The sequence below is a fragment of the Chiloscyllium plagiosum genome, chromosome 44 (genome assembly GCF_004010195.1).
Source record: "Chiloscyllium plagiosum isolate BGI_BamShark_2017 chromosome 44, ASM401019v2, whole genome shotgun sequence".
NCBI classification, from domain to species: domain Eukaryota; kingdom Metazoa; phylum Chordata; class Chondrichthyes; order Orectolobiformes; family Hemiscylliidae; genus Chiloscyllium; species Chiloscyllium plagiosum.
Window position 1 is genome coordinate 11,034,772 of NC_057753.1, and position 13,476 is coordinate 11,048,247.

The 13,476-nt window shown below is 46.8% G+C and overlaps 1 protein-coding gene across 6 annotated transcripts in view; it reads right to left on the reverse strand.

The window, feature by feature from the left end:
• Positions 1 to 711: 711 nt before the first annotated feature.
• Positions 712 to 13,476, reverse strand: part of LOC122543525 (zinc finger protein 226-like) — a 49,952-nt gene continuing 37,187 nt past the window's right edge. For 4 of the 6 annotated variants that reach the window (XM_043682317.1, XM_043682320.1, XM_043682318.1 and 1 more), the window contains exon 2: positions 712 to 2,753. In XM_043682317.1, the coding sequence (XP_043538252.1) occupies positions 1,242 to 2,432 (1,191 nt within the window). In that variant the 5' untranslated portion in view covers positions 2,433 to 2,753 and the 3' untranslated portion in view covers positions 712 to 1,241. Of the gene's footprint in view, positions 2,754 to 5,123; positions 5,141 to 13,476 lie in introns of those variants that run through there. The other 2 variants (XM_043682319.1, XM_043682321.1) reach the window with 2 other exon arrangements.

Below are 13,476 nucleotides of genomic sequence, written 5' to 3' on the forward strand. Positions count from 1 at the left end.
TTTCAGCTTTAGATCTCCCCAGCAATAGGACATTATGAAAAGTAACCTTTTTAAATAAAAATACAGCTCAAGGTCAAAGCCCACTTGCTTTACTATTGATCAATACTGAGTTGTCCCTTTGTAATTAGTTCCTTGGTACAGCCTTAACCCGTAGGAAGTATTGCCTCACTCAGCAATTTCAACCCAGTCGTTCAGATTAGAGTGGTGCTGGAAAAGCACAGCAGGTCAGGCAGCATCCGAAGAGCAGGAAAACCAACATTTCAAGCAAAAGCCCTTCATCTGGACTCTCGGTTGAAATTAGGCAAAAGTGAGGACTGCAGATGCTGGAAACCAGTCACCCTTTCCAAGTCAGTTTCTCCCCATTCATTTGCTGGAGGTTGGGGGCACGGGGGGGGGGGGGAGGTGCAGTCAACAGTCAACCACACCACTGTGGGTCTGGAGTCACGTGTAGGACAGACTGGACAAAGGATGTAGCTGGGACCATTGACCGAATGCTTTCCTGCAACGGCAGTTTCCTTCCTTAAAAGTGATACGAGTGAATCAGACGGGATTTCTTTTCCCCCGAAAATGGTTTCATCATTAGATTCTGAACACAGGATTTCTGACCGAATTCCAATTCTATCAACTGTCGATGCAGCGTTCGAACCTGGTGTTGTCCAGTTTTCCACACACCCCCCCCTCAGTCAAAGCAAAACTCTCAGAGACACAGTATGGGTTTACCTCTTTCATTTTTATTCCAGGCCCTGGAGGGAAACAGCCCATGTGTTCATGGTCTTCTCTGGAAGAGCAATTTCTCAATGAATTATATCGTCATTTTACAGGGAAGAGCATCCAGATAAGGCAACATACATATTAATTGGGTGACCGTTACAATCAATAGCAGAGACCAAGCCCTTTACTGTTATACAATTAATGTTCTTAACCTTGTTAACTGGATACATACAATGGATATTTTTCCCCTTGTTAGGCTGACTTTGCATACTGAATGCTTCCAATATTGTTAAATGGCTCTACATAATGACTGCTTTTCCACCTTGTTAACCCATTACCTTGCCTCCAGCACCCCACTGTTAACTGCAAGTTCTTATGTGATCAGAGTCATGCTCAGCTGAACCTCTTGTTTCACAAAACACAGAACAGACCTCTTTCCCTGCCGCCTTATACCCTTTACACGTTCTCAACGGGAATCCCCAGAACTGGGTTAATAGTATAATCGATCATGGCTCTCAGCTGTTGCTCCTTCAATCCGCCTGCGGTGGCTCGTGAACTCGCTGGTGCCTCCGCAGGTGGGAGGAGCGGGTGAATCCCTTCCCACAGTGAGAGCAGGTGAACGGCCTCTCCCCGGTGTGAATCTGCTGGTGGGTCAGTGGAGTGGAAGAATTGATGAATCCTTCCCGCAGTGAGCTGGTGAATGGCCTCTCCCTGGTGTGGACCCGCTGGTGGGTCAGCAGGGCAAAAGAATTGATGAATCCCTTCCCGCAATCAAAGCAGGTGAATGGCCTCTCTCCTGTGTGGACCCGCTGGTGGGTCAGCAGGGCGGAAGAGTTGATGAATCCCTTCCCGCACTGAGAGCAGGTGAACGGCCTCTCCCCAGTATGGACCCGCTGGTGGGTCAGGAGTGCAGCTGACTGAGCAAACCCCTTCCCACACACCGAGCAGGCGAACGGCTTCTCCCCCGTGTGGACCCGCTGGTGCATCTGCAGGTTGCCCATCCGACTGAATTCCTTCCCGCACACTGAGCAGATGAACGGCTTCTCCCCGGTGTGGACCCGCTGGTGGATCTGGAGTGTAGATGACTGAGTGAATCCCTTCCCGCACACTGAACAGGTGAATGGCCTCTCCCCAGTGTGTACCCGCTGGTGGATCAGGAGTGTAGATGACTGAGTGAATCCCTTCCCGCACACTGAGCAGGTGAATGGCCTCTCCCCGGTGTGTATCCGCTTATGGATTAACAGTCTAGATGACTGAACAAACCCCTTCCCACACACAGGGCAGGTGAATGGCTTCTCTCCCGTGTGGACCCGCTGGTGGGTCTGCAGGTTGCCCATCTGACTGAAACCCTTCCCGCACACGGAGCAGGTGAACGGCTTCTCCCCGGTGTGGACCCGCTTATGGATTATCAGTCGAGATGCCTGAGCAAACCCCTTCCCACATACGGGGCAGGTGAATGGTTTCTCTCCTGTGTGAACCTGCTGGTGCGTCTGCAGATTGCCCATCTGACTGAATCCCTTCCCGCACACGGAGCAGCTAAATGGTCTCTCCCCGGTGTGAACACGCTGGTGTCTCACGAGGTGGGATGCTTCAGTGAATCTCTGCCCACACTGAGAGCAGCTGAACGGCCTCTCCCCAGTGTGAACACGTCTGTGGGTTTCCAGCGCCGAGGGGGAAGAGAATCCTTTCCCACAGTCCCCACATTTCCACGGTTTCTCCATGGAGGGGGAACTTTCCTTGTGTCACTCTGGGTTTGAAATTACAAGCAGAACGGGTACACAGTCTCTCCCCACTGTAAGGGGTGAGATTTTGATTCCCCCAAGCTGAGTAAATGGTGTGAAGCACTTTTCACAGACAGCACACCGAATCTCCCTCACTCGGGTATCTCCGTATTCTTCCTGACACACCATCTCTCAAGCAGACAAAAGCAAACATTTTCTCTCAATTGGAATGGCTGCTGATATTCAAGTCCCAATGAATCAAGGAGCTCTGTCAGAAGTCGATAGATCAATTGCTTTCAACCTTTTTTCCCACATGACTTCCTGCAAAAAATAAATTCACAAAATAAGTGATCACTGTCAGTACAGTTAAATAAATATAACATTGGTGACAATTCCTGTAGATTGCCAGATGCCTGCTAATCACATTATCCAGGACACAGAAACCTGAAAACCCTCATGCAGCCAGATAGTCTTAAGTGTGTAAGGAGGGTGCAAATTGTATATACATGCCAAACTGAGGTGACAATGACCTGGAACAAGCTGCCTACAAAGGTGCTGCAAATGGAGCTGAATCAGGGACATGATAATGAAACGTCAAGGCTGCTTGAAAAAAAAAGCAAGCCAGTAAAGTTGCTCAATGACTTCCTGCTGTCCTAATAAATAAAACAGATGACAAGAAATACAGAACGTCATTCCATTACTATGTTAGGTGAAGAATAATTTTATATCAATATGACAATCCCTTAAATGCTGCTCAATCCTTTTAATTGTGAACATGAGCAAAGAAGCGATCCTTTGAGGGTGCAAACTGTATATACGTGCCAAACTGAGGGAATACACAAGGAAAATACCTTTAAGAGGGACAAGGGAGTATCTGAGCACCTTTGCAGGGTCTGCTCCTTCCATGGATTTACTCCAGTTGCTACAAGTGAACAGTGTTTCCCACACCCTCCCTCCCAGGATGGGGAATGGAAAGGGGGAGACATTGCTTTGCTCCCAGATTTTGCCCAGAGGGAGAAAGTTTCACTCAAACTGACAGTCTACAGACAAGCATACATAGGATCTGTTCAGATGAGGAGGAATGTGATAGACACTTGAAAGGACTCAAGGATGCCCCCATAAGAACAGGGTACAATGCTCAACTCATCGACCGCCAGTCCCGAAGTGCCACAAAACAAAACTGTATTGACCTCCTCAGGAGACAGACTTGACAGAGTACCCTTGATTGTCCAGTACTTCCCAGAAGGCACAAAACAACGCCATTGTCTTCGCAGCCTGCAACACATTATCAATGAGGATGAGCACCTCACCAAGACTTTCCCCACGCCTCCAAATCTCACCTTTAAATCACCACCAAACCTCCAACTGATTATTCGCAGCAAACTGCCCGGCTTTCAGGACAACACCATGCAACCCTGTCATGGCAGAGGCTGCAAGATGCTACCATTACACATGTACACGGTAGGTACTCGTGAGACTCTGCCAATGTTGTCTATCTCATACACTGCAGGCAAGGACGTCCTGAGGCATGGTACATTGGCAAGACTGAGCAGAGCTATGGCAATGGATGAATGGACATCGCACAACAATCACCAGGCAGGAATGTTCCCTCCCAGTCAGGAAACACTTCAGTGGTGCGGGACATTCGACCTTGGACCTTTGGGTGACCATCTTCCAAGACGGATATCAGGACAGGCAACAACGATAAAGTGGCTGAGCAGAGGCTGATATCCAAATTCAGTACCCATGGGGATGACCTCAACTGGGGCCTTGGGTTCATGTCACACTACAGGTGCACTACACACACACAGTCCTACAGACCCTCTCTCACATGCTCACATGTACACCCTCTCAGACTTATAACCCTTTACACTCTCACACATACACACACTCTCTCACACCCTCATGCCCCCCCACACACACAAGTTTGTGGGGTGAATTTGTACTTGCAGAATTATATTTTATTTTGCTCAAAATCTGCATGAATCCAAGATTCTGGAAATCCTTTTTAGAAATAGAATCAGTCTGAACATTGGGGCACAGACAGCCTCACACAGGGCACCTCACACCTTAGTTCATTATCTGAGACGACTTGGCACCTATTAGAATTATAGAGACAGAGATGTATAGCATGGAAACAGACCCTTTGGTCCAACCCGTCCATGCCGACCAGATATCCCAACCCAATCTAGTCCCACCTGCCGACACCCGGCCCATATCCCTCCAAACCCTTCCTATTCATATACCCATCCAAATGCCTCTTAAATGGTGCAATTGTACCAGCCTCCACCACATCTTCTGGCAGCTCATTCCATACACGTACCACTTTCTGTGAAAAACTTGCCCCTTAGGTCTCTTTTATATCTTTCCCCTCTCACCCTAAACCTATGCCCTCTAGTTCTGCACTCCCCGGCCCCAGGGAAAAGACTTTGCCTATTTACCCTATCCATGCCCCTCATAATTTACCCTATCCATGCCCCTCTATAAGGTCACCCCTCATCCTCCGACGCTCCAGGGAAAACAGCCCCAGCCTGTTCAGCCTTTCGCTATAGCTCAAATCCTCCAACCCTGGCGATATCCTTGTAAATCTTTTCGGAGCTCCTTGGTCTGCACCTTCCAAATCCACAACCTCTACTATCCAGAAGGATGCAATAACACCACCACCTGAAAGTTCTTCTCCAAGCTACTCACCAGCCTGAATTGGAAATATATTATTGGTTCTTCACTATTGCAGGTCTAAATCCTGGAATTCCTGCCCTATTAGCACTGTGGGTGACCCAGCCCTCCAAGATTTATGCTTCAAGAAAAGTAGCTCATCTTGACCTTCTCCAGGGTAATTACAGATAGACAATAAATGCTGGTGTAGCCAGTGACACCCTCTTGCCCTGGGAAGAAAAAGATGTTGCTATTGTTAAAGTTCACTTGGGAATTTTAACTTTTTTAAAAAAAAAGTTCTGGGATTTACATATGGAAGAACTGAAACCAACCTGGTCACTCTAAAAGATGAGAGACTTGAACAATCCAGGTTGTTTTCAATATATAATTTCAGTTGTAAACTTTTGTTATAAATTCTATGTCGTGATCTTATACTCGACAACCACCTGATAAAGGAGCAGCGCTCAGATAGCTAGTGCTGCCAAATAAACTTGGACTATAACCAGGTGTTGTGGGATTTTTAACTTTGTAACTCTGTCCAACACAGGCATCTCCAAATCCTGAAACTGACATGGCTACTTCCGGGTTGTGACGTTCACAATGGATCGTGGGGGCGGGGCTGACACGGGCCCGCACTGAGCCTGCGCAGCCCTGCAGCTGAGGCATGTGTGGAGGGGAGGACAGTTTGCAAACTCCCTTCGCTCTCCTACAAGTCAATGCATTTTGACATCAAGCAAAGAACAGGGTTTCATTTTAGCTTCACACTCACAGAAAATCTCCTCCTCTGTGAATCCAACACTTTACCCCCCATGCCAATACCCACCATGCCAATAGCGATTTGAGAAACTCCCGAGTTGGAGTTGCTACCAAACCTGCTGTAGGGGGTTTGGTACAAACTATTTATTTTATGAACCATTTCAATTAAACCTCATCCTTGCCATTCAAATACTAATCATACACGGAGGGTGGTTCATGTGTGGAATGAACTTCCTTAGGAAGTGGTGGATGGGGATACAATTAAAAAATATCTGGATAAGTGCATGAAAGGGAAAGGTTTGGAGGGATACAGGTCAGGAGCAGGCAGGAGAGACTAGTTTAATTTGGGATTATAGTTAGCACGGACTGGTTGGACCAAAGGTCTGTTTCCATGCTGTGTGACTCTGTGGCAGGTTCATAGTTCCATGAAAGTGGGAGTCGCAGGTGGACAGGATAGTACACTTCACATGACATTGGTTAGGCCACCTTTGGAGTATTGTGTGCAATTATAGTGCCGGTGATCCAACCCTGACACACTGTACGACGGAGATAGTGACTAAAAATTGATGGGACACAGGATAAAATCATAAAATCCCTGCAGTGCACAAACAGGCCATTTGGCCCATTGAATGAATTGGGTATAAGAGTTGGGAAGTCATGTTGCAGCTGGACATTGGATAGGCTATTTTTGGAATATTGCATTTGATTCTGGTCTCCCTATTATAGGATAGGAAGGATGTTGTGAAGCTTGAGAGGGTGCAGAAAAGATTCATAAGGATGTCACCGGGGTAGGAGGTTTTGAGGTATAAGGAGACACTGAATAGAATGGGGCGCTTTTCCCTAGAGCATTGGAGGTTGAGGGGTAACCTTATGGAGGTTTATAAACTCAAAGGGCATGGGTAGGGTAAATAGGTAAGGTCTTTTTGCGCAGCCCTGCAGCTGAGGCATGTGTGGAGGGGAGGACAGTTTGCAAACTCCCTTCGCTCTCCTACAAGTCAATGCATTTTGACATCAAGCAAAGAACAGGGTTTCATTTTAGCTTCACACTCACAGAAAATCTCCTCCTCTGTGAATCCAACACCTTACCCCCCACCATGGCAATAGCGATTTGAGAGACTCCCGAGTTGGAGTTGCTACCAAACCTGCTGTAGGGGGTTTGGTACAAACTATTTATTTTATGAACCATTTCAATTCAACCTCATCCTTGCCATTCAAATACTAATCATACACGGAGGGTGGTTCATGTGTGGAATGAACTTCCTTAGGAAGTGGTGGATGGGGATACAATTAAAAAATATTTGGATAAGTGCATGAAAGGGAAAGATTTGGAAGGAGACAGGTCAGGAGCAGGCAGGAGAGACTAGTTTAATTTGGGATTATAGTTAGCACAGACTGGTTGGACCAAAGGTCTGTTTCCATGCTGTGAGACTTGGTGGCAGGTTCATAGTTCCATGAAAGTGGGAGTCGCAGGTAGGCAGGATAGTACACTTCACATGACATTGGTTAGGCCACCTTTGGAGTATTGTGTGCAATTCTAGTACCGGTGATCCAACCCTGACACACTGTACGACGGAGATAGTGACTAAAAATTGATGGGACACAGGATAAAAATCATAAAATCCCTGCAGTGCACAAACAGGCCATTTGGCCCATTGAATGAATTGGGTATAAGAGTTGGGAGGTCATGTTGCAGCTGGACAGGACATTGGATAGGCTATTTTTGGAATATTGCATTTGATTCTGGTCTCCCTACTATAGGATAAGAAGGATGTTGTGAAGCTTGAGAAGGTGCAGAAAAGATTCATAAGGATGTCACCAGGGTAGGAGGTTGAGAGGTATAAGGAGACACTGAATAGAATCTCTTTTCCCTGGAGCATTGGAGGTTGAGGGGTAACCTTATGGAGGTTTATAAACTCAAAGGGCATGGGTAGGGTAAATAGGTAAGGTCTTTTCTCCAGGGTGGAGGTATCCAAAACCAGAGAGCAGAGGTTGAGGGTAAGAGAAGAAAGATTTAAAAGGGACCTAAGGGGGCAACTTTTCCACACAGAGGGTGGTGCGTGTATGGAATGAGCTGCCAGAGGAAGTGGCCGGTACAATTACATTTAAAAGGCATCTGGATGGGTATGCGAGTAGGAAGGGTTTGGAGGTATACAGGCCAAATGCTGGCAAATGGAACTAGATTTACATAGGATATCTTGTGTTGGATTGAAAAGTCTATTTCTGTGCTGTATATCTTGATGTCTATTTGTTAACAGATGCTTTATTTCTGTTGATGTAAATATTCTTATAAATCATAGCTGGGTACTAATAGTTAGGTGTAAAGGAGAGAGAATTCCTCAATTAGGGCACTATAAGAATCCTGGGACACCCTGATTTCTAGTTTACTTCCTAAGCACGAGCACCGACTACATATTTATTTCTAATTTTGTATCATTTTTCTTCTTTTATTCCCCGCTACCATGACTGTCTCTGTCTGGATGGTTGACAGGCTGGGAGACTGTGGGTTGGGTCCTGATTATCTGAATATTGTATTGTTCCAAAAGAGCGTCAGCAGAAATCCCACACAGCTGAGAACAGATGCCATTTATCTATGTGGGAATAGGGAGATCAACAGAGGACAGAGAAATCAGGACCTGCAATTCGAGTAGACACCAGATTACCATATTATCAGTGCTTTGATTAACAGTGCCAACCCTCTACCTTTATCCAGCTTCCCGTTCAACTTGAATGCCACATCCAATCCTTGTCATCCTGAAGCCATGTCTCTCTAAGGAATCTCAGATCCTAATTATTCTCTTCAACGTGTGCAGTCAATTCATTCACTTTTGTTACAATGCAGACACACTGCATTGTAACACATTCAGACACACTGTTTTTAGTTTCAATTTTTGTGATGTTTTGAATCCATCATTGATTGCTGGTTGATTTATTCTCCTTGTCCTTTTTTAATCATTCCCTGATGTTCATTTTTTACATCACTACATTGCTCACACGCCTTGATTTGGTCTGGCCATACTAAATTGCCCATAGTGTCCAGGTTAGGTGGGTTAGCCAATGTGAAATACAGAGTTATACATTCATAGTAATAGAAGCAGCAGTAGGTCATTTGGCCTATCGAGCCTGCTCCCCCATTCATTAAGATCATGGCTGATCTATCCATTGTCTCAGCTCCTCCTACCTTCATTATCCGACACCCTTAATTCCCCGACCATGCAAATACCTATCCAATATAGCTGACGAAGCTGCCTCTACTGCTTCCTTGGGCACAGAATTCCATAGATTCATGACTGTCCGGGAAAAGCAGTTCATCCTCACCTCTGTCATAGAGACATACATCACAGAAGCAGACCCTTCGGTCCAACCCGTCCATGCCGACCAGACATCCCAACCCAATCTAGTCCCAACTGCCAGCACCCGGCCCGTATCCCTCCAAACCCTTCCTATTCATATACCCATCCAGATGCCTTTTAAATATTGCAATTGTACCAGCCTCCGCCACTTCCCCTGGCATTCCACACATGCAGCACCCTCTGCGTGAAAAAGTTGCCCCTTAAGTCTCTTTTACATCTTTCCCCTCTCACCTTAAACCTATGCCCTCTAGTTCTGGACTCACCCATCCCAGGGAAAAGACCTTGTCTATTTAACCTATCCATGCCTCTCATGATTTTGTAAACCTCTATGAGATCACCCCTCAGCCTCCGACGCTCAAGGGAAAACAGCCTTAGCCTACTCAACTCTCCCTATAGCTCAAATCCTCCAACCCTGGCAACAGCCTTGTAAATCTTTTCTGAATCCTTTCAAGTTTCACAACATCTTTCCAATGTGAAGGCGACCAGAGCTGCAAGCAAAAGTGGCCTAACCAATGTCCTGTATAGCAGCACGGCACGGTGGCACAGTGGTTAGCACTGCTGCCTCACAGCGCCAGAGACCCGGGTTCAATTCAGGCGACTGACTGTGTGGAGTTTGCATAATCTCCCTGTGTCAGCGTGGGTTTCCTCCAGGTGCTCCAGTTTCCTCCTACAGTCCAAAGATGTGCAGGTTAGGTGAATTGGCCATGCTAAATTACCCATAGTGCTAGGTGTAGGTTAACGGGTCTGGGTGGGTTGTGCTTCGGTGGGTCGGTGTGGACTTGTTGGGCCTGTTTCCACACTGTAAGTAATCTAATCCAAACATGACGTCCCAACTCCTGTACTCAATAGACTGACCAATAAAGGAAAGCATACCAAATGCCTTCTTCACTATCCTATCTACTGCAACTCTACTTTCAAGGAGCTATGAACCTGCACTCCAAGGTCTCTTTGTTCAGCAATACTCTCTTCAAGTTTCACAACATCTTTCCAATGTGAAGGCGACCAGAGCTGCAAGCAAAAGTGGCCTAACCAATGTCCTGTATAGCAGCACGGCACGGTGGCACAGTGGTTAGCACTGCTGCCTCACAGCGCCAGAGACCCGGGTTCAATTCCCGCGTCAGGCGACTGACTGTGTGGAGTTTGCATAATCTCCCCGTGTCAGCGTGGGTTTCCTCCAGGTGCTCCAGTTTCCTCCTACAGTCCAAAGATGTGCAGGTTAGGTGAATTGGCCATGCTAAATTGCCCGTAGTGTTAGGTGTAGGTTAACGGGTCTGGGTGGGTTGTGCTTCGGTGGGTCGGTGTGGACTTGTTGGGCCTGTTTCCACACTGTAAGTAATCTAATCTAAACATGACGTCCCAACTCCTGTACTCAATAGACTGACCAAATAATCACTATCCTATCTACTGCAACTCTACTTTCAAGGAGCTATGAACCTGCACTCCAAGGTCTCTTTGTTCAGCAATACTCTCCAGGACCTTACCATAAAGTATACAAGTCCTGCTCTGATTTGTTTTTCTAAAATTCAGCACCTCACATTTATCTAAATTAAACTCCATCTGCCACTCAGCCCATTGGCTCATCTGATCAAGATCCTGTTGTAATCCGAGGTAACCTTCTTCGCTCTCCACTACATCTCCAATTTTGGTGTCATCTGCAAACTTACTAACTATACCTCTTAAACACACATTCAAATCATTTATACAAATTATGAAAGATAGTGGACCCAGCACCGATCCTTGTGGCACTCCACTGGTCACAGGCCTCCAGTCTGGAAAAAAGCCCTCCACCACCACCTTTGAGCCAGTTCTGTACCCAAATCCTTCCTGATGAAGGGCTTATGCCCAAAATATCAATTCTTCTACTTCTCAGATGATGCCTGACTGGCTGTGCTTTTCCAGCACCACACTCCCAACTCTATATGCAAATGGCTAGTTCTCTCTGTATTCCATGAGATCTAATCTTGCTAAACAGTCTCCCATGGGGAACCTTGTCAAACACCTCACTTAAAGTATATATAGAACATGTCTACTGATTTGGCCTCATCAATCCTCTTTGTTACTTCTTCAAAAAACCCAATCAAGTTTGTGAGACATGATTTCCCACGCACAAAACCATGTTGACTATCCCTAATCAGTCCTTGCCTTTCCAAATACATGTACATCCTGTCCCGCAGGATTCCCTCCAACAACGTCAGACTCACTGTTCTATAGTTCCCAATTTACTTCCCCTAATCTTCATGCCATGTCCCCTCATCCTAATCTCAACGCATTCCACACACGCAGCACCGTGAAAGTGAGAGAGAGAGCGGGCGGGAGAGGGAGAGAGCGGGCGGGAGAGGGAGAGAGCGGGCGGGAGAGGGAGAGAGCGGGCGGGAGAGGGAGAGAGAGAGAGCGGGCGGGAGAGAGAGAGCGGGCGGGAGAGAGAGAGCGGGCGGGAGAGAGAGAGCGAGTTGGATGTTGGCTGGTGGCATGCTGTTCAGAGGTCAGCGTAGGCTTGATGGGCTGAATGGCTTGCTTCCACACTTTAGGGCTTCTCTGATTTCCCACAGTTGTTTTTGCCCCGGATCACAGCACTCAGAATCTCCCACCTTCTGAAAATCGAAAGACAAGTGCCCTGCCCTCTTGAATGTGTGTTACCTAACTGCTTAATCGTTTCAGGTGAATACAGCCCACACCTCCCACTGCTGCCAGTAACCTTTCAAATGCTGATGGAACAATGCAATACCTGCAGTACTGAAAATTGTAAGGCTTCTAACGATACCAGTTACTGATTCACCGCTCCTTCTGATGCACAGAGTTGGAAATATAGTGTTGGAGGCTGAAAGAAATTAGCACTTTTAAACAAAAACCCACCTAACCTTTCACTAGGCTCCTCGCTCAGCACACTTTATTTAAAGCACTTCATCCCCACAGTGCAATGAATTCCCAATTTCCACCAAAAATGTATTCACTCAGTTGCTGTCTCACAAATGAAGGATATCATTGTAACTTCTTCTGTTCCCAGTAAGGGCAAAACATATATGAAATCTGCTTTGGAAGTCCAGCCTTCACAACAACACTTCTGCTTTCACGGAAGATGATTAGTGTCAGACAGCACAGAAACAAACCCTTCGGCCCAACTCGTCCATACCGACCTGATATCCTCAATTAATCTAGTCCCAATTACCAGCATCTGGCCCATATCCCCAAAGGGTGTTGTTGGTGAGGCCTGTTCTGAAGTACTGTGCGCAGTTCTGGTCGCGCTCTTATAGTAAGCATATTACTAAACTGGAGAGGATTCAGAAAAGATTGGCTAGGTTGGGACTTTCTTCACTGGAGAGTAGGAGGTAGAGGGAGTAACCTGTATAGAGGTTTACAAAATCATTAGCGGCTTAGATGAGCTAAATAGCAAAGGTATTTTCTTGAAGGTGGGAGAGCTCAAAACTAGGGGGATATTTTGAAGGTGATTTGATTAGATTAAATTCCTACAGTATGGAAACAGGCCCTTCGGCCCAACAGACCCTCCAAAGAGTAACCGACCCAGACCCAACTCCCCCTGACCCGCACATCTTTGGACTGTGGGAGGAAACCAGAGCACGCAGAGGAAACCCACGCAGACAGGGGGAGAATGTGCAAACTCCACACAGACAGTCACCCGAGATTGGAATTGAACCCGGGTCCCTGGCGCTGTGAGGCAGGAGTGCTAACCACTGAGCCACCATACCACCCTTAAGGAGGAAGATTTTAAAACGATGTAAGGGACAACGTTTTTACACAGTGGTTTGAATGAATGCCAGAGGAACGGTGGGTACAGGTACGGTTACAATGTTTAAAAGACATTTGGATTAGTACATAAAGGTTTGGAGGGACATGAGCCAAATGCAGGTAGGTGGGTCTAGCTTAATTTGGGAACATGGTAGGCATGGGCCAGTTGGACCAAAGGGTCTGCTTCCATGCTGTATGACTGGCTCTGACTCTATATTCTCTTTCCAATCCTCCCACTTCCTCCAAACGAAAGGAGTAGCCATGGGCACCCGCATGGGCCCCAGCTATGCCTGCCTCTTCGTAGGATATGTGGAACAATCCATTTTCCGCAACTACACTGGCCCCACCCCCCACCTTTTCCTCCGCTACATTGATGACTGTATCGGCGCCGCCTCGTGCTCCCACGAGGAGGTTGAACAGTTCATCCACTTCACCAACACCTTCCACCCCGACCTCAAATTCACCTGGACAGTCTCAGATTCCTCCCTCCCCTTCCCAGACCTTTCTATTTCTATCTCAGGCGACCGAATCAACACAGA